The 22312-nt window shown below is 38.2% G+C and overlaps 1 protein-coding gene across 1 annotated transcript in view; it reads right to left on the bottom strand.

Annotated features, from left to right (window-relative positions):
* The window catches only part of stk11ip (serine/threonine kinase 11 interacting protein), an 80339-nt gene extending 65729 nt beyond the window's left edge, over positions 1–14610 (bottom strand). Inside the window, 17 exon segments of the mRNA XM_055163365.1 lie at positions 3625–3732; positions 5427–5659; positions 6144–6608; positions 7463–7541; positions 7628–7792; positions 7933–7974; positions 8680–8769; positions 9481–9584; positions 9754–9883; positions 10237–10308; positions 11292–11315; positions 11317–11400; positions 11490–11585; positions 11667–11741; positions 12950–13152; positions 14230–14297; positions 14436–14610. Coding sequence (XP_055019340.1) covers positions 3625–3732; positions 5427–5659; positions 6144–6608; positions 7463–7541; positions 7628–7792; positions 7933–7974; positions 8680–8769; positions 9481–9584; positions 9754–9883; positions 10237–10308; positions 11292–11315; positions 11317–11400; positions 11490–11585; positions 11667–11741; positions 12950–13152; positions 14230–14296 — 2037 coding nt within the window. The 5' untranslated portion in view covers position 14297; positions 14436–14610.
* Between the last annotated feature and the right edge of the window lie 7702 nt (positions 14611–22312).

Below are 22312 nucleotides of genomic sequence, written 5' to 3'. Positions count from 1 at the left end.
AGCCTGATACAAAACAAAACTCTACAACTTCATAAACCTGATGTGATGTGCGGTAGTTGCATTAGCAGAATGACGCTGATTGTGTTGTGATAGCGCTCTGAAGGGGGCAAACTTAGCACAGAGAGCAAAGGGGAGGGGGAACTCAGTGTCAAAAAGTAAACAGGAACTCATAAAATGTTGTTTTTTTGTTTGTTTTTTTGCCGAACATAGCGTTTTTAAAACAGAAAGAATGACCTAAATATGTTATGTGTTAGCAGTTAATACCCCATAGAAGTGTAATACCCCTCATTAATGAAATAAAAAACAAACAAAAAAGCAAGAAAGAACAAATTTATGTCTCCAAAAAGCGTATCATCATAAAAATTATCAAGACTAGGTTGAATTCTAACTGGCGAACCTGTTGACATTGTCTACGCCACAGCTGTATTTTTGTCAAGTACCAAATCCATAAAAGTGCACTTTGTAGCTTCACACTGGTAATAGTTGGAGAGAGCCATGGTTTTCATCCTGGCTAATCTTAATTCCGCTTTTATTGACGAGCACATTACATTTTTACTGGGTAGCTTGAAAAATCTGTAACCTTCCCAGAATTGCTCTCAGCCCTGCCTCTTGTTTGTCTTTGTGAAAACCTTTAAGATCTCTGTGCAAAAGCGCTTCACATTAAGGAATTGGCATGGCCACGCGTTGCCGTGTTCAAATTCTATCTGGCACGCTCCGGAAAGTTGCACAATGTGAGAAGACTACGGCTATAAAAGAGGCCATAAACATGGTACAGGCTGTTCTGCACAATGTTGACATGAGATTGGGGGAGAAGGGTCAAAGGTCAAACCGTAAAGCCCACCACGGAACATAACTATGTCCAATGGGCGATTGTTGTTATTTGTTGTTATTGTTGTTATTGTTATCATCGTTATCGTGAATTTTTTGTGAATTGTGGAGACTCAAATCGATAAGTTTCTATCGATCTAGAATCTGATGATGTCATGATTTCAGATGGATGACAGGGGTCTGTATAATTCTATGGGAGTTTTACTGTTTTTGGAAGAAATATCCAAACTTATGATCCACAAAGGTTGAATTTAGTTGTTTGTTTACTGGATTCACCAACTTTAATTTAACTTTATTGTCTTTGGCTCACAGTCACAGGAACACATCAGTCATTTCATCAAAGCTTAACAGTCAATAAATAGGTTAATATGTCAAAAATAGCAAAGGAGAAATTAAATTTGTGAACTGGACAAATGTTTATTTTGATCAAATATGTTTCACAGTTCATCCAAGCTGCTTCTTCAGTTCTGGTCAGATGCTGGTGGATACTGCCTTATATCTATTTGCCTGAAGGGAGGAGCTAACTACACTGAAACTACTCTGAAACTAACACACCTACTTATTTACAGTTTCTGCTTGTTAGCTCGGTCTATTGAACAGCACTAAGATGGGAAATCCGTGTATCATTCGTTCATTCGTTTTTCAATATAAAACCAAAAATAAGAAAACGAAAAAACAACAGTTTTCTTCGTTATTTGTCTCCAAAACCAAAATGAAAAAACGGATAATGATTCGTTTTTTCAGTTTTCGATTTTGTGTTTAAATGAAGAATGGAAAAAACGGATAACGGCCGTTTCCCGTTTACATGACTTCCGTGATTGCGATGCCGGACTTTTGCACCGCATACGGACTGAACTAGGACTGATCCAGGTCCGAGACCAGAGCGGGACCAGAGCGGAACTGAGACCGAGACCAGCGGTCCGAGCGGTTCCGTGTCATCGTCTCCGCGCTGGTTCCGTGCGGGGAAAGTGAGAATGTTCTGTGGACTACAGGTCCGGACAGGCTGCTCCAGAACTGCGGCTGGTTCCGAGGTGGTGCAAAGCATCCAACTGAGGCTTTCACACCAACGAAAACGAACCGAACTAAGAGCTTTTGGTTCAAATGGACCAGGTCCGGGATCAGACCGGGACCAGAGCGCTACTGAGACTGGGACCAGACCGGGACCAGAGCGGGCCTGAGACAGAGACAAGACCAGGACCAGACTGGGACCAGACCGGAGGCTCAGAGCCCACGGCAGGGCCGGAGCTCGAAGCTGAGGCTTGGACCCCGCGGAGGCTCAGAGTCAAAGCTTGGAGTCCGCCCCAGTCCTGCTCTGGTCCTGGTCTGGTCCCGCTCTGGTCCCGGTCTGGTCTCGGACCTGGATCAGTCCTAGTTCAGTCCGTACCCGGTGCAAAAGCTCGGCATCGCAGTCATGGAAGTCACGTAAACGGGAAATGGCCGTTATCCGTTTTTTCCATTCTTCATTTAAACACAAAATCGAAAACTGAAAAAACGAATCGTTATCCGTTTTTTCATTTTGGTTTTGGAGACAAATAACGAAGAAAACTGTTGTTTTTTCGTTTTCTTATTTTTGGTTTTATATTGAAAGACGAATGAACGAATGACACACGGATTATGGGACTATGCCTGAGTCATATTAGCAGAATCATTCAGGCCCCTGATGGGTACTTTCACTCACCAGGCTGGTGCCACCTAGTGCCTCTGCTCAATTTCATTTCTCTCCAGCGACTGGGTCAGGAATTGGAATATACAAGACGGTTTGCATAAACCCCAGAAGTGTGAGTTCGGGCACCAACCAATCAGTGAAGAGCCATATATTATGTGTTGTCAACAATTCCCGAGATTGAGGATTTAAAGCCGGAACAAAGAGAATGTTTGGTGAATTTTAACAAGGGGAAAGAAGTTATTGCCCTTCTTCCTACAGGATTTGGGAAAAGCTTAAAATACCAGTTAGCCCCGTTAGCAGCGCATTACATACGTCATGACCAAATAGCAGCAAATGGCTGAATGAAAAAAATAACCTGCCTATGAATCTTAATGCTGCAAGGTCAGACGGTTTCTAAAAGTGTAACAGGCTGATGAATCAGGCTATGCTTTCACACCTCTGAGCATACACTATTGTTTTTGTTTTGGTCTGAGGATGAAGTTGTAAATAAGTGATGTCTGAGCCCTCCATTGCTGTTCAAAGATGGATTGTCTTTTCTAACAAAAATAGCCTCTTTAACTCTCCTCTCAAACCATTTTAATATGTCAAAAAATGTTAAAATGGGGTTGTACCAGTTTTTTGTTAAGTAAATTATTGTTTGCCCTTGTACACTTGTGTACTGCATCTATTTAAAACCGATTTATTTTTTGTGAAACAGTAAGTGTGCAGTTAGCATGGTTGTGTTGGTTAACCTTACCTCTACAAACTGTTGAAAATCAACTAGCTCTGTTTAAGTTAAAATCAGTTATAGCCCCTTAAATTTTATATTTTGAAGTCCTTTCTACTTACAACTATTATGTCTTTAAGGATGAACAATGACACCACTTACTGAAGCTATTCTAAAAAAAAAAAAAGTCTTTAACTCTTGTCATTTATTTTGAGAGAAGACACTGAAATTCGTGCCAGTTTTTGTTTCATGTGAATAGGTCCAGTAATTACAGATATGAACCATAAACCAAATTACCAAAGTCACCAATTCTGCAATGTGACAGTTAAATAGAAAACTCTACCTGAGGATTCTGACCTGTCCTCCAGCTCAATATCAAACTATAAAGATTCTAGAATGCGATTGTGATTGTGAGTTTTGGTACCTGCAGCGCCTCCTGTGGGCTGTCATCGAGCAGTACATAGCGTCTCCTCTGCTTCTCTTTGCTGATGTAGTCAAACTGGAGTTCTACGACGGGGAGCTTCGCCGAGCCCTGAGACAAGAGAATGAAGGGGAGTTCAATTATGATCACAAACAAGGCTTAAGAATGACTTTAAATACAAGTTGTCTGACAAAATTTAAAACACTCCAAAGCTCCAAACCACGTGCAGAGGATTGTCTCCATTAAAACACCCAAGCTGCTCATTAAAGAGGGGTAAAAGGGCTCATTAGAGAGGTGGTTTTAACTGCTAACACATCACATATTTAGATCACCATGTTACCTTTTATTGTTTTGAAAAAGGCTCAATTTGCCGAAAAACAACGTCTTAACTTGTTCAATCAGTAACAATTTGGTTTTGTGAAGCTGTGAGCCGCCCTATTCAAAGCGTTATTACAAAGATGGATTCATTCCGCTAATGAAACTACACATTGCATCAGGTTTGTGAAGTTGTAGTATATTTTGTTGTCTCATGATTTTGTGCATTTCTGAAAATTGTTGTGTGGGTGAAGTGGGAGGAGCATTGCACATGATTGTACTTCTAAATGTAAGACAGGTTTGAATAGGGTCCAGGAGAGATCAGTAGATTACTAAACCATGAATGCATGATTCTAAATCTAAAACCAGTTCAGACATGTTTTTGATGAGGGAGCACTGTGATAACACTGTAGAAAGCTCAAAAATTGATTTTGCAGAATTCTCCCCCTTTAACACTGACAATTAGAAAACACTGAATCTTGATCATAAACAGCACAGCTCTAGTGCAAAAAATAAATAAATAAATAAAATCACCAACTCTGCATTTTAACACCCATAATGTACGGTTGTATAACACATCAAAGCACCTTTATGACACATTTCCAAACAGCTGTACAACAACCCAACTTAAAACTAATTTTTATCAGTTGGCTGGTTTTAGATTTTATTCCTTATTTATTTTTATTCTATATTATTCATTCATTTATTTATTATAATTAATTGAATTTGCATCATTGCCTGTTTTTGTATGCTTTCTAGATGCTATTTTTATTGTTTGTTATTGTTTATTAAGATTATTTATTATGATTATTATAACTTGTCTTGTCATTGCTCCCTTATTGCTGGGTTTCAGTTGACATCACAGCATTCTATAGCCCAATATTAATTAATACAGATGGGGGCAGCTAAAGTAAATGTTCTTAAAATACAAAATTATGTTAGAACAGAGTGAGATTTTGAGTTTAGTTATTAATTGAAAATACCAGGTTCAACATTAGTGAATTTACTTTTTGGAGATTTCATGGTGAAAAACAATGTGATCAACAGGGAGATCTGAGTATGACATCTTCACATTCTATAATCTGAAAACCACCAATAGATGTTTATGCTGATTCAAATCTCTTAAAATAGGTGAAAGTCAAAGTCAAATTACAGCTGCAATCTAACTGAAGAATTTGAATTGGCAAGATTAGCAAATTGTATAGACTGAAATTTAAAGGTTCACTGTGTACTTTTCTGATAAAGTTTACACCCTCTTTTGTTTTTTTTGTGGCATTTAACTTAAATTTCCACGGAGACAAGCAAGTGTTGCCACTGAGTAGAATTACAGGTCAGATTTGTGGAGTGGCACTGTATGAATGGTTCAATATACACAGAAGAATCCAACCATTAAAAATAAATTGCAGTCACAGTCTTATTAGATTTTTTCCCCAAACTAGTTCACACAATGGGACCTGGTATACAGTAGACAGTATATAGTCCATGTTTACCCGCTGTGTCCAGCTGGCCTCTGTTGTGTCCACTCTGGTGAGACTGTCCAGCTCCAGTCTGCACCTCTCCTGTCCTCTGTGCATGTCCACCTCCAGCAGCAGACCTTTTCTGAGACGCAGGAACACCTCTCCCCTCTGCCTCTTTCTCTCCTCCTCCTCCGCCTCCTCCTCCTCTCTCTCATCCTCCTCTTCATCGGCCAGAACACCCACAAGCAGGGGGTGGCACAGGTCCACTGCAAAGAAAGAAAGCAAAGTTTTTTTGGATTCTTTAAGATAAAAAATAACCAAACCAAAATTACTGATCATCAATTTTGATTTAAAGCATTTGTATTTATTGAAAAAAAAATAGATAAAGAACCATCCCAAAAACCATATATGTTCATTGATATTTTAAAATGCTGGTATAAAAACACATGAATACTTCTATCAAATGTAAGAAATTTGAAAAGATATAATATCATTTTTAAATGCCTCAAAAAGTTATATATGTAACTGTGGCTCTATGAATCCCCTTTGTACAAACACAAGGAACATTCAGTGGTTTCAGCTCCACCCTCTGGTGGCCAGGAAGGATGAAACTGATTAGTATTTTCAACATTTTACACTTAATTTGGTAAAAACAAAATGTCTACCTTTGATTTTGAGACACAGTTACACATGTTTCATTTGTATTGGATATTTTTTTTTTTTATTATTTATAAGATTAGATTGAAATACCTCCCAGGTCCTCCTCCTCCTCTTCCTCTCTGCCCCCTTCACTTCTGGCAGAACTTTTCCTACTTGACACCTCCTCCTTTGCTCCCTCCAGACTCTCCTCCACTGTGCCCTCTGACTGTCTCTGCAGTGTGGACTCTGTATCCACCTCCTCCTTCTCCTCCTCCTCTTCCTCTCCTCCTAGCACCATCTTCACCTCAGGAGAGCGCACAAATGACGGCACAGGATCTTCAGTTTCCAGGTGTGATAGAGGTGGTTTTATTTGAGCAGGGGAGGGTTGTGCTGCAGGTGAGGAGGAGCAGAAACCATTGGAGATGTTCTGATGGTCCACAGTAGCAGTGGTAGCAGTGGTGGTGGTCAGAGGAGGTCCTTGGTCCAAGTGGTGCTGGTAGCGGAGCCAGTCTTCTCCCAGCTGCTCTCTGAAGCTTGACATGCGCTCGATCTCCTCCTGGTGAGGGAGGACTATTTCTGAGGAAGAGAAGATGGAATTATAGATCAATTACAAAGTGCTTCAGTGGGTCCATCGAGTATCAGGTCAGGTGCTCTACAGGACAAAAAAAAGACAGCATCTTTTTATCCATGTTTGGCCTGAAGAAGGCCCTACACAGCCACATATAGACAAGTCCTGTTTAATAAAGGATTTTTAATGCCAACAGAGAGTCTCTGTTTTTTATTTAAACATGACATTATAGATCGGGGTGTCGACACTTGTTTTCATTGGGGGCTGTATATTGCTACATAGACCAAGGCCACAGTCAAGCGGGCCTTGTTTGGGCCTTTAAGCTTATATATTACTTGAGTAATATATTAATTGAAGTAAAAGTACTTGAGAAGAATTTTAGCAACTTTACCCACCTCTGTTGAGTTTAACTTAGGTGAGGTGGGTGAAGTGTCTTGCCCAAGGACAAAAACTAGTATAAATAGGCTAGAATGGGACTACCACTTGAGCCACTGTCCACCCCAGAGTATAATAATATGTATTATACTATAATTGAACTTTTAAAGAGTGGCTATTTTACTTCTATGAGGTATTAACTGACATAACATATTTAAATCACCATGTTACCTTTTATTGTTTTGAAAATGTTTTTTCACAGAAAACAATATATTAATATGTTTCATTAGTTTCAATTTCGTTTTTGTTGCTCCGAGTCCCCACTCCCTTTGCCCTCCTCCAAAGAGTTTTGTTCCCTGCTGGAAAGTGATGGTGTGGGAGGATGGGTGACGTAGGCTTGTGGGCTGAGCCTTGCACAGGCTTGTATAAAAATAATACCTATAAGCCCTCATATAAAAGATACACGCAAATACTGTTTAGAACTTACTTTGTGCTGGTACTGGTTTGGTCTCGTAGTCTGTGTCACTGGGCTCAGAGATGCTCGCTTTTCTCACTCTCACTTTACTCTGCCAAAAGTACGGTTGAAACAGAAACCATTTAGATTACAACCATTTAAAAGTACACTGATTTAAATAGAACTTCAGATCCATACCTTAGACTTCCTGAGCCTGCGCATGTTGGCTGCTGGCCCCTCCACCACAGACACACTGTCAGTGAGCTCTCCTGGACCACTGGAGCCCTCCTGACTACGCTCCACTGAGCCCACGGACGCTATGGACTGGCTCTGGACCAACAGACGACCAGACTTTGGCAACACCTGAACAACAAGCAGAGAAGGCACATGTTTGTTCTATTTTGATGATGTTTAAGTATTTGCACATTTTATTTATTTATTTTTATGAATGAAAATTACTATAGCATATGGAATAAAATATAAAACAAATGTAGAACACTTACTGATATCTCTGTTGAGGACAGCTTGACACCATCCAGCTTAAACTAGCAAAAATATATAATTAGAAGTTAATGAATGTAAAAGTGTATAAAATATGACATAAACATTACCCCTCTATGACCAATAAAAGAGCTATCCCTGATTTTGAACATGATTCAGAAAGAAATGTTAGTCCTTCTGCTTAGAATCTTCACTCCCTCTGATGCTGAACCATGTCAGAGACTCGACTGTCCGTCACAGGCAGTTGCTTCCATGTGGTTGTCATTTAGCAACATCTCTGATTGGATAAAACTGACTGTCCATGTAAGATGCTTCCTTGTGGTTCTCATCCAACAAAATGCCTCATAAAATCCAAATCAAAGTCTCATTTTGTTTTTCCATTTACAATAAACTAACACATTTCCTCAAACAAGAAACAAAGAAATCAAACACAGGCCTAAGTAAATATTCCAATGTACAGTGGCCTTGCTCACATGCACACTAAAATCTGTTTATAATCTGATTTCTGGAGCTTTTAAATGATTTAAACGACATGAAATCCACAAAATCTGAAGTGAGTGATCAGAGGGACCACGTTCAAAAAGAAATCAGATGACTTTGCCGTGTTCATGTTCTTTTCATAATCTTAAAGCTGCAAAAAATAAACAATTACTCTTGATTTTTAGCGCATGCCACTGTGGTACAATAGCATAACACGCTGTGTGAATAAAATCACAATAATTATACTCAAATCAAATTCAAATACTCACTCGAAGACTAGCAGCTTTGGGTGACATATGCCTCACAGTGCAGGTACGATGTGTCTTTTGGTAACACAGTGGATTCCCTTCTAGATTCAACTACAAAAACAAAAACGACATAAAGTACAAAATATATATATAAAAAAAATCATAACAAAAGGAGGACTGGTAGATTTTCTGGTAGATTGTGTAAGAATATTCCACAGTATGGCATAAATCTATCATAATGGAGAATCTAACTCTTTTCTTTTGACAACAGAATGTGATTTTCAACCTTAAATAGTACGAGTAGTAGTACTTTCTTTTCTATTTCCATGTAGCCTTATATGTGTGTAATTCCTCAGTGGTCCATAGTGGTCCATGGGTGTATACTAGTCTTTGTGCTCTTATACTTGTTCTGATACAGCTCTAGATCATTCTAAAACTATTCAGAAAAGGCTCATTTCTGTCCTGTGAACGTGATTTTTTTTAGTATCTATACCTGCTCAAACAAGTATCTAGTTTCGGTAGTAGATTTAGAATTGATTAGTTTCTGATTTGCGATACTTCTGAAAACCCAAACCTAGTGCCAGTAGACCAATTTACAAGCCAGACCAGTGGAGAGGCAATCCCGCTCACAGCAATGCAAGATTTTTGAGCAACTAAAACTGTTCCATTAAAACAAATGCTAAACAGATACGTTTAATCTTGTACTGCAGACCATTCCAAACAAAGGAGCCACATCTCCATGGAGACAAACGAGCGATGTAAGTTCTGCCAAAAAAAAATACATAGTACGCCTGTATATAAAGATACAAAACTGGTCTTAACTGTTTGTAGGCAGTGCAGCATAGAGAGCGGGGCTAGCTGAGCATGCTCCAATAGAAGGTTATAAGCCAAGTCTAAATGTTGTAAGGCCGACAACTGCTCCACGCCTATAAAAAAAAAAAAAAAAAAATATTAAAACCTCAACAACACCACAGACATATGCAAAAACAATACCACACCCAAGTACGTATAAATAAAAGTACTCTATTTTCAGATACTAAATGACTTGTGTTTAATTGTGGTGAGTGTAGTAACAAGAGCGAGTCTGTCTGTTACCGTTTATAGTCTCCAGTTGGTTATTTCGGAGGACGAGCGTGAGGAGTTTGGCCCTCGCGCTTAGGCCGAGCAATGGCGCCCTCTGGAGGCAGTTGTAGCCAAGGTTGAGGTGCTCCAGTTCACTCAAAGGCTAAAAACAAAACATTAAAAACAAACACTTAAGAAAAGATAAATATTTAAAAGGTGCGGTGTATAAATTTTCTTTTATTGGGGTCTGTCGAGTTCTTGTTTCTATGGATATGTCATTGCTGTCTGGAATGTTCCACAGTATGACTATGACATGGGGGGTTGTCTCTCTGTAACTTCGTCCGATTTGGTCTTGATGTCGACAGAAAGGTTTAATGCCGTACTGTGAAACATTCCAGATGACGCAATAGCATGTCCATGGAGAAAAGCATGTGACAGACCTTCCTTCGGAAAAGTTACACAATGCACCTTTAAAAAGATACTAGATTGTAGACAGAAAATGCGTTGCCATCTTACCTTGAGGAATTCAGCGCAGTCTTGGATCTTATTGTGACTCAAATCCAAGTATTTGAGGACATTTAGTAAACTCTAGACAAAATTTTACAGAAAAAGTACATAAATATTTTTGAATTATTGGAATCTACTAGTCAACTCATCATATTGTAGCTACACTTTTGAGTAATTAGCAGGGATGAGACGAGACGCAATTTTCACAAGACGAGATACGAGACTGGGTCCATGAGAACGAGACAAGACGAGATTTGAAAAGAATTCTTAATATATTGGAAGTTTTCGGATTCTAACCCACTAATAAATTTCACAATTCAGTTCCCAGTATTGGCCTCACAATTTCAGATTTATTTGATTTCACATTTTTGTTTCTGTTCTGCTTTTTGGAACTGTAAGATATGTAACTTGCCAACACATGACCCTTTATTTGTCTGATCCAAATGTAAACACTTGGGAAAAAACTCACAAGATCATTCTTCTCTTGTGCGCATGATCTTGTGGCAATTTTGTCTCACGAGATCTTGCCCCACCCCTAATAATTAGCACTGGTGACACGTAACTGACACTGTGTAAAAGGGCTAGCAAAATAGCAAATATTAAGCCTCAATGTACCCAAAGAATGAAGGATCGCTTAAACTTTCAATATTAATGCCCCACCAACCTCCAATCACACCATATTCTAGGACTGCAAGATTAATCACAATTGACACAAAATCACAATTTGAATGGACATAATTAACAAATAGCAAAGACTGCAGTTTTTAAAGTACCATCATTTCCTCTACAAACAATAAAATCTCCTGTGTTATTGTGCAGAAAAGCTGCTGACACTTTTACTCATTTAGATCTGTAGAAACATCCTCTGAAATTTGAGCACATATGCTAGTCTTTTTAAAGTTTTTCTGGCATGTTTATATTAAAGTATTTGCTACCTCAAAATGTCTTCTCTTTTTAAAAAGTTGTCCTTATCCTTCTCTTTTTAAATTAGTTTCATACAAACATCTCCTCAGAATTGGAAGTAAATGTAATGACGTAACAGTCTAAATACATAATTGTCTCACTAGTGACTGGTCAAGGCAGACGATAGGAGTTGTAGCTGAAGTTGAGTGTGTGCAGTTCCAGCCAGGGCAACGCTGAGCTCAGATCTCCTCCACATAAAGACAACAGCTCCTGGACAACATGGACAAGAAAAAGACAAATATTTTTAACTTAGCTTAACTAAACCAATACAATTAACAAAATAAGAAAGATAATGTTACCTCTAAAGAACTAACACTTTTGGAGCAGATGAATACTTCTAACTGAGAGTAGACTCCTCGAAGACCCTCAAGGCAATGTGGAGGGATTCGCTTGATCTAAATGAAAGGATGCAACAATATGGTTGACAAAGGACTACATACATTTAATGATATAAGGAAAGAAGCATGGTGTCTCACCTCTAAAATCTTTAAGGATTTGAAGGGGAAGATCTTTACCACAGACTGAAGTCTTGTATCTGGGGGGTTAATGATCTGTCAAACACAAAGGGAATCCATATTATTGATGTCTGAATCAAGAAACAAGCATTGAGTTTCTATAATCTTTAGGCTCCATCAATCTACAAAGATTATATCACACAATATATGAACACGGAGGTGACTACTAATGAGTTACATTTAAGGAGATACATTTACTCAAACATGTTTTTCAAAAGAAAAAGTATTTGAAAGTCCTAAACAAAGAATAGTATATACTCAGACCACATTTAAAGGCACCGTATACAACTTTCTGGAGGTGGAAAATCATCTGCATGATTCCTTGGAAAGAAAGATAAAACCATACTCCAGACTGTTTTCTATGAAGATAAGTGTTATGTCATACTGTGGAAGATTATATCCAGCAACATTTCCTCTAAACTAAATACGAGTCAGATTTGTGGAAATGCAAGCCTGCTCACAGTAATGTGAATGTTTCTCAAAGTTTTTCAGTGCACAATACAAATTTTAAATACAGTATATAAAATCAGTGTTTCCCATGAATACAGGAGATTATGGTAGCCCCCGTAGTCTAAAAAAAACTTGGCCGAGACTGGCATAACAAAATTAGACTTTATTGCTCATAGTATCATCATAAACTTGCTAATGATTCAATTTAGGCAGTAAGTGGCATTTATAAACACCAATTGAATTAGATTATATTATTCAAATACAAATCATTTGGGCCACCATAATCTTAACAAAATCAAAGGAAAACAAGCATAAAATTACATACTGTGGCTTTAAAGTGCATGCACTGACATGAAAATCTCAGAGTGTACTGCAAATTTACTTTTAGGCTTCTAAAATCTAATACTGAAAGATTACTAAATCAAAACTGGAACTGGAATGATCATTATTAACAACCTGAAAATATTCTGTCTAGAGAATAATATATTCAATCTCCATGAGATCTTACTATGTGTAAAAGCTGATAACCCTGTAGTTCAGACCTCTACAAACGTGTTCTGAAATGTCCCAGTGTGCCCCTCCTGTGCCTCCATGGGGTCTTTTTCTGTTCTTATTCTTATTCTGTAGCCCTCTGTTAACATGTTCTAAAAACGTATGGAATTTGTGGATTAGTTGGAAAGTTGATTTTCAGTTCTTTTCTCAAATGTTATTGCGTTGGTATCCATTTACTGTATATGCACTGTGAACCAACTAAGTCTTGCTTTGTGGTCACTGGAGGTTACAACACGGAGTACCTTAAGAGAGACTGTCTTTTGCAACACATCGAAGAGGAACTGCAGCTGGAGCAGGGAGGCAGTGTCTGCGGGGTGTGAGGGCAGGGCCAGGAAGCCGTGCTGCTGACTGCGGGACAATAGGTACTGCTCAAACAGACGGGTCAGCTGGCCAAGGGTGGGGGCCGGGAGGGTCAGGGTGCTGCTGCCGTCCAAAACCAAGTCACCTAGGACAAGACAAGGGCAACTGGACTTAGCATGGAAGCAAAGAGATCGGGGTGTGAATCTGGACTAAATCAGGACTAAACATGGAATACACAAGGACTAGACATTGACTACACAATGGCTCATTTGGGGCTAAATCAGGAATAAACAAGACCTAAATCTGGGTTTAACTAGCGCTAAACCAGGGCTAAACCGGGGACTAAATCAGGAGTAAACCAGGACAAAAGCACAACTAAATATGGATAAAACCAGGGATAAATTAAGACTAAATCAGGATTAATGCTGGACTAAACATGGACTAAACTAGGACTGAATCAGGACTAATCCAGTTATAAACTAGGACTAGATCAGGATTATGCAGGACTCAACATGGACTAAACAAGCACTAAAGCAGGACTAAATCAGGGCTAATCCGGGACTAATACAGGACTGAACATGGACCAATCCACGACAAACTCACGACTAATGCATGACTAAACATGAACTAAACTAGGACAAAATCAGGACTAAACAAAGAATAACTCAGGACTAAACAAAGACTAAATCAGGACTAAACTTGAACAAAATCAGGACTAATTCAGGACTAAAATAGGACTACATTTGAGAATAAATCAGAACATGTCAAAAATGTACTTACTATTTAATTACTTTTAACACTGACAAAGAGGTTTTAAAAATATATTGTGTTTACATTATCATACTGGATTTTTCTGTATCCATCATTCACCATTCATATCCTAATCAGATGATATTTTGCAGTAATCACAGGTTATTGAAAGTCATACAACTATAAAATCATGTGTTTAGCTGTTTAAAACATGACGAAGCAAACTAGTGTTGACAGCTCATTCATGTAATACAGAATTTGTAATAGTGTGGTTGACCAGGAATAGGAAGTGGAGGACTACAAATCATTCTAACTGCAGCTGAAAGAAAAACCAAGTTCACTTTATATTAAAATACCCACAAAGGACTCATGAGGGGGAACCACAAGAAGTCTGTTAATGTATACTTTCAGATCTGTAGCTTAAAAAAAAAAAAAAAAAAACACATATGAAAGTGGGCTGGGTTTGGGTTACCATCATTTCGAAGGAGCTTGGCCAAACTATGAACAAGAGGAGACTGTCCTGCTTGAGACACCGCCATCCTGCAACGACAACAAGCAAATAACAAATAAATACTACGCAACACATGCAATCCGACACTTGTTTCACTTTTAATTTAATATGGGCTAAAGCTAACCAACTCATCATGCTAGCCTGTCAAAGCCTTCTTAACCACGTACCTGCGCGGTGACAATCCCGATTTAAACGTCTAACATCAATATTCCAGTCTAAGAAAGCATTTAACACATGTATTTTGGATAAATAGTCATAAAAAGCAGAGAGGTCGTGGTAATCTTGTAATAATTGGGCACAGCGCAGCGCACGGCAATGTTGACATTTTTATAACCACGTGACACGAGCGGGTTGAGCGCTGTACGGTGGCTCTTGGGTGTCAAAAGAAAACTTCGTGAGATAGGTAAAATATTCAAGTGTAACTTAAAAAATGTTTGAAATTTATTGGTTTAATATCTCACAACTAAGAAATTGTTTATTTTTGCGTAATTTTCTATGTTTCTAGATGTTTTAGTGCAGTAATTAAACTGACCTAAACCGGAGTTGATTATGTAAACACTAGATGGCGCCAGACATCGGCGGTATTGTCCTATACATTAAGCTGTACTTTTTACTGCAAGTTTTTGAAAATCTACCTTGATAAAACCACTGTTAAAGGTTGAATGTGTCCTGTTGAGGATTTAAACATAAATAAAGGTCCGGTGGCTCAGTCTAACCTGTTATAAAACATGGAAGCAATCATATTGGGGTGTGAATCTGGACTAAATCAGGACTAAACAGGGAATATATTAGTACTACACAAGGACTCAACTACAGATAAATCAGGACTAAACAAGACCTAAATATGGGTTTAACTAGCACTAATCCAGGACTATCCCAAGACTAAACATGGACCAAACTAGCAACATGGACTAATGCAGCAACAGGACTAAATATTAATAAAATATGGCTAAGTTAGGACTAAACAAAGACTAAATCAGGACTAAAATTGAACCAAATCAGGACTAAACTAGAATTTAATTAGGACTAAAATAGGACTACATTTGGGAATAAATCAGAAGATGTCAAAAATAATATTTAAAAATGTATTGTCTTCATATTTTCAAATTGGATTTTTTGGTATTTATCATTATTAATAAAAGCACATGTGAACAAGCCATTTGCTTTATTTTATCTAAGAGTTAAATAATATTTTAACAGAAATATATAATATATTCCAAGCACACTGCATTGCTAAAGATCCATGCGTGTTATTTAAAGACCTATTACCTAAAGTATATTACAATGTTTTATAAGAAGATTCTTACACAGCCTAGCTCATATATGGATACTCTAAACCCAAATGGTTCAGGCGTTTTGGTACGGGAGCACTGAGGTATGATGAAAACTACACCCTTACGGTAATCTACTGTATATTAACAGACATACCTTTGGCAGCCATGTTGTGACTGTAATATTCTGTTTAAGAATTCATGCAAACTGGTAGCAACAACCGTCTTTTAAAAACGTGAACCTAATAGCCTACGATTTTAATTAGTATATGTAAATAAACAAAAATAATTATGCATAGTTGTATGGAAATGCAAATATGTCTTCTGTAATTCAGTATAAAATATAGCACCAGTGATGAGTGAAGGCCTATTAACAGGGAGACTGTGTACTCAATTTAATACCCGTGTAGTAGTTGTAGTAGTAGTCTTAGTAGTACTAGTAGTGTCTGAAAAGGCAAGTCCAGCCAGGTGAAATGTACAGAGAAGAACTGTACACAAGTTAAAATGTGCATAGTAGAAGTAGGGAAAGTAGTAGTAGCTGTAATAGTAATAGTAGTAGCAATAATAGTAGTAGTAGTAGTAGTAGTAGTAGTAGTAGTAGTAGTAGTGTCAAAGCAGAGTGCAAAGTGCAGTTTGGTGAAGTAACATGGTAAAATGCACAGAAAAGAGGCTGTGTTTTCAAGTTAATAAGAAGTAATCGTAGTAGTGTCAAAGTTGTAAACATACCACATTAAAATTGGACTAGAACAGGACTAAATCAGTACTAGAACAGGCCCATTCCTATACATCAAGTCTACTCTGGGTTCAAACCAGGATCAAACCAGGACAAGGTGAACCTGGGAGTCTTTATAAAGATTTCACTCAGATGAGGAAAGCTAAATATTTCTTGTAATAGACTGTTTTCGTGCTGTGGTGTATGGACCTTGTCACTGTATTTAACTTGTAGGATTGTTTACATCGGAAGCTATATCTAAACTGAAGTGTGGAACTGTTTTATGTACTTCTACTCTATTTGCTCTAGCTTCTTTTTTTCATTAACTTCAAGTGTTTTTAAAGGGCCCATATTATGCTGTTTTCTGATCTGTGTGCTCATGTTGTTTCCTCATCACAGACAGACCTGGAGCTGTGTTTTGTTTCATTCACATGTTTAACTCAGAAACTCTGCATATTTAGATTGAGTTTGTCCCTAAAACTGAAAAAAACTGTTCCCTTTTCCACCTTGTGATGTCATGTGGTGATCCAGGAAGTGCTCCACTGTGTTTTTAAACTCAACGCACCTTCACTTGACGCATTTGGATGATTTCGGCCCTGGAATTGACAATCTCTACTGAACTAAAGGTAAAAAGAGTTGTTAACTTGAAAACTACTCCTTCATGACATCACAAGGTGTAACAGAGCATGTGGAGCTTTGGAGATGTAGATGTGTACTCAGACATGTGTGAATGAAACAAAACACAACTCTAGGTCTGTTTTTGAGGGGGTAACAGCACTATAACATGACTTAAAGTTCACAAGAGTTAATTTTGGGTAATATAAGATCTTTAATATATAGACAGTGAATGAGCCTACCATAAGCTTTCATTTGCCCTAAAAATGTTATTTGTACACTCTTTTTTTTTTATCAGTTTACCAGTATTGATTACCAGTTATCAATATATTTAGCCACATTTTTATAGCCTACATGCATGAATCAGTTGGGTAACACTTTATAATCATTGAATTAACCTTAATAAAAAATAAATAATAAAAGACCGAAATCATAATGAACAAAGAGTTTAGAAAGAATGATTCAGGCTAAGTACCTAAATACCTTAACTTGTAACTCTAACCTCCTCAAAAACAGACCTGGAGTTGTGTTTTGTTCATTCACACATGTTTCTGCTTACAAAATGCTCTATTCCACCTTGTGATGTCATGAAGTGGTATTTTTCAAGTTAACAGCTACTTATTTTTCCCTTTAGTTCAGTAGAGATTGGCAATTCCTGGACTGAAATCATCCAAATGATTCTAGTGAAAGTGTATGGAGTTTAAAAACACAGTGGAGCATTTCCTGTATCACCACATGACACATGATCACAAGGTGGAACAGCGCATTTTCTTTTTGAGAGAAGAACTCAGCCTAAATACGCAGGGTTTATGCATTAGTTAAACATGCGTGAATGAAATAAAACACAACTCCAGGTTTGTTTATGACGAGGAAAATACATTATAACCCTTTAATTAGCCTAGTCGCTAACCTTGAATCATTTTTAATAAACCATTTCTTCATTATGTGTTCATGCTTTATTAAGACTCATTTCGGTGTAGTATTTTACAACCTAGTAAGTACCATTTGTTGAAAGTATAATTAACCCTTGCGTTACGTACCATTACTATAACCACTGCCACATGTTAGCGACTTTTGGCTAATCTATAAATAGGAACACAGAACAGCTTGTATGCTAGCTAAAGGCCTACACCGCTGTAACCGATGAGATGATGTCGCTCTATGGAAATGTTTACCAAACTGCCGTACATAAGACCCAACACGGAGAGCCCAACAGCGGGGCCACTGGAAAATACTTATATGTGTGTTTGTTTACTGCCTAGCAACAAGTGATGCACGGCCCGTATTGGGAAGGTTTTATTTGCCCTTGCTAATCTCCGCTGAGTGTAATGGACTGGGGTTTTTTCCAATAAATAAATGAAAACATATCCAACGCACGGGAATTATTTTGGGTGATAAGGTTACAGGAGGCAAATGAGGCATGGAAGTTGGTAGCTTTACTATAGGCCTATTATATTTGCTATGTATCATTAAGCGCGTATACATGCCCTCGAGTATCTTGGGTCTGATCGAATTTTTGTGTGTCCATAAAATCAGTATCGTGATGTCAGTATCCCGGTGATGAGAAACCTGGATACTCTCACTGGGTTTTTCTGATAGTATTCAGGAAACTGTTGCATGTAAACACAGTACCCTGATTTCTCAAAACTCGAGTTGTAATGAGGATGTGTGAACTCAAATAACAAAAACGGTTGGAGCAATTAGTTTCCCAAAAAGTCTCAAACTCCTACCAGGACTTTTGAAGTAATAATATTCCACACCTCCAACAAATAAAGCAGTGTACTCTTTAATATAACCACATTTTAACTTCTGTGACTTCTTCTGTGAACTTGAACTAAACTGAGGTTGCGTCATATTGTTCATATGTTAATAAGTGCTCCATAGTGTCATGTTCTTATTTGAATGTGTATTTTTTGTTGTTAAAACATGCTAAGCCTCATTAAGTTAGCAAAGTTGCTACTTGTTTAACTCATAGACTATATATATAAATGGACATGGCTAATGCACTAGCCGCCGTGTTCCATATAGGAAGTTTACATGTGGGCTCTTCCGGCTCCATCGACTCCAGCTCCCATTGACTTACACTGGGATATTGTGGCCCCTCTCTCTGTAGCTGCTGCTGCTGTGAGCCTCGTCATTTTGATCTTGAAATGTTCGTATGAATCCGTTGTGTGAAGAATCCCTCAGTCGTTCAGGTAGAATCCATGGCGAGGAGAAAATTCAGTTTGTCAACTGGACAAAAGTTAGTTTGGTTGAAGAGGTTTCGCAGCTCATCCAAGCTGCTTCTTCAGTTGAACACCAGGATGTATGAATCCGTTCTACATGATCCTGGTGTTTTTTTGTTGTTTTTTTTCGCTGTTTTTTTCAGTAAAAAAAATTCTTTTCAGAGCCTGGGTCACCAGTATAACAGTTAGCATCGTGAGCTTCGTTTGACTGGAGCTGAACACTGTGGGTGACGTCACACTCCCTTAGAACACTTCTTTATACAGTCTATGGTTTAGCATTGGGGTAGGGGTAGTGTGGCCCTATTCCACACAAGCCACTAGGATGCAAATTTTAGCTTAAATATTCCTGCAGTGTAGCATGAGCAGTGAACACAGTCAAAAGACTGTTCATCATCAATTTGCAACACCTGGTATTGGTAATTAGAGGTCTTAAATAGGTAACAACCTACAGAAAACAAACACACAGTGCCACACAGTGGCCGGAGGTGCACTGTGGCCACTACAAGCTCCTTGCCATATCTACAGACTAGGAGCGTTTAGAGACAAATGTGGGCGGGTCCAATAAGGTGAATTCAGGGAGATGAGTATCCTGGTGTCTCTGAGCGCATTTAAACACCATATTCAGAATAATGTCATAACCAGTATAAGGACCTGGGATACTCGTGTGCATGTAAACTCACTTATTGTGTTATGAAGTTTAGCTTAGCAGTTTGTCTTGGCCAGGAGGAGTATCTAGCTGGAGGAATAGCCTATTGTGAATATTATAGGTTGATGAAGGAAGCCAGTGTACCTATCTATGGGTTTCAGCTCCCTGTGATATGCTGCCAATTTGAGGACGGTTGACCATTCACAAGATACAATTCCCATAACAACAGTCCTAACTTTTCATCTTTCTGAAACCCATGGACAGTGGCGGAATGCAACAAGGTAAATTTTAGGTGTCTGTACTTTACTTAGTACATTTTTACAGTAGATTAGATTTAATTAGACCTCAGAAACAGTGCAAAATAGCCTGCTTTTACTTTTTTTGTATTCAAGTACATTTTAAACAGGTAGTTATATGTTTCAGATGATAATTTTACTTTAACTTCAGTACTTTTTTTTTGCTCCACAACTGAGTACTTCTTCCATCACTGTGCATCGGTATATGAACCTAATCCGGGCGAACGTATCCAATAACTGCATATAGAAATGATTAAAAGAACTGCATGTATCCTGTTCTCTTACAGTTAAAAAAAAAGTTACATGCACAACTGAACCTGGGTTGCAAGTGCCATAACCTGTGCGTGATGTTAACTGGAAGGACTGCTCTTCTTGGCGTTTTGCTGCTCAAGTTAAAGTTTTTGTTTTAACACAGTCTGACAAGAAAGAACTGACTTGTGCTTTCACTCACACATTTTTGTTGAAAATCTGTGCTAAAATGTGTTGCTTAAATCCATTTTGTATTTTATTTAGTTTAGTTTCCAAACAATTTTAAAACTCTTTTTGTGTTGGCTAATGTGTGCATTATGTCACTATGCTCACTTCTGAACATAGACATACATGTAGAACCATCCCAGCCTGATGTTTCTTCAAAGTATCAATAAAGGACACCTTATACCAAGTTTTTCTGATTCTCAGCCTTTTCTCTGTACACACTACTGCCTGCTATGATACTGCTACTACTACTACTACCACTACTACTGCCTGATGCTTTTACTACTACTATTACAACTACTACTACTATTACTAACCACTACTATTACTACACACATATTAAGTAGAGTACACAGCCTCTTCTTGCTGCTTCTTGACACTACTACAGCCAGCACCGCCACTACTACTACTACTACTACTACTATGACTACAACTAATACACATACATTAACTTGAGCACACTTCTCTGTAAATTCTGGTGTGCTGCGTCTTGACACTACTACTACCACCACTTACCTCACTACTGCTGCTACTACTACTACTACTACTACTGCACAAATATTAAGCAGAGTACACAGCCTCTTCTCTGTACATCCCAAGATGCTGTTCCTGCCTTCTCTGCCTCTACTAGTCACTACTACTACTACTACACACTTATTAAGAGAGTACACACAGCCTCTTCTTTGTAAATTCCAGTGTGCTGCTTCTTGACACTACTACTACTTCTACAACTTCTCCTACTGCTACCTCTCCTACTACTACTTTCCCCACTACTACTACTACTACATACACATTACATAAAGTACATAGCCTCTTCTCTGTACATTCTGGCGTGATGCTCTTGAATGTTCTGACAGTACTAATACTACCACCTCTACTACTACGACTAATACTATGACTACTACTGCTACAGCTGCTACTGCTACTTCTTGACACTACTACTACTCCTACTCCCTACTACTTTCCCCACTACTACTACTGCACACATTTTAAGTAGAGTACACAGCCTCTTCTCTGTACATCTCAAGGTGCTGTTCCTGCCTTCTCTAACTCTACTAGTCACTACTACTACTACCTGTTACTATTACTACTACAATTACAACTACCACTACTACTGCTTTCCACTACTACTACTACTACTACTACTACTACTACTACTACTACTACTACTACTACAACACAGATATTAAGTTGAATACATAGCTTCTACTCTGTACATTCCATCGTGCTGCTCCACTCTGACACTACTAGTGACTGACTACTAGTATCTACTACTTCTACTACTTCCATGACCTCTACTACTACTACTACATACATATTAAGCAGAGTACACAGCCTCTTCTTTGTAAATTACAGTGTATTGCTTCTTGACACAACTACTACCACCACTGCCATTACTACTACTACTACTACTACTACTACTACTACTACTACTACTACTACTACTACTACTACTACTACATACATATTAAGTAAAGTACACAGCCTCTTCCCTGTACATTGTGGTGTGCTGCTCCTGACTGTTCTGACACTACTACTACCACCACCACCTATTACTAAGACTAATACTACTACTACTTAACACATATTAACTTGAGTACACAGCCTCTTCTCTTCTTCTGTACATCCCAAGATGGTTTTCCTGACTTCTCTGACTCAACTAGTCACTACGACAACTACTACCGGTTACTATTACTACTACTATTACAGCTACCACTACTACTGCTTTCCCCATTACTACTACAACTACTACTACACAAATATTAAGATGAGTACATAGCTTCTTCTCTGTATATTCCATCGTG

This window comes from Boleophthalmus pectinirostris, unplaced genomic scaffold (assembly GCF_026225935.1).
Source record: "Boleophthalmus pectinirostris isolate CB_2022bp ecotype Guang Dong unplaced genomic scaffold, ASM2622593v1 HiC_scaffold_11, whole genome shotgun sequence".
NCBI lineage: Eukaryota > Metazoa > Chordata > Actinopteri > Gobiiformes > Gobiidae > Boleophthalmus > Boleophthalmus pectinirostris.
This window is presented reverse-complemented; position numbering and strand designations above follow the sequence as displayed.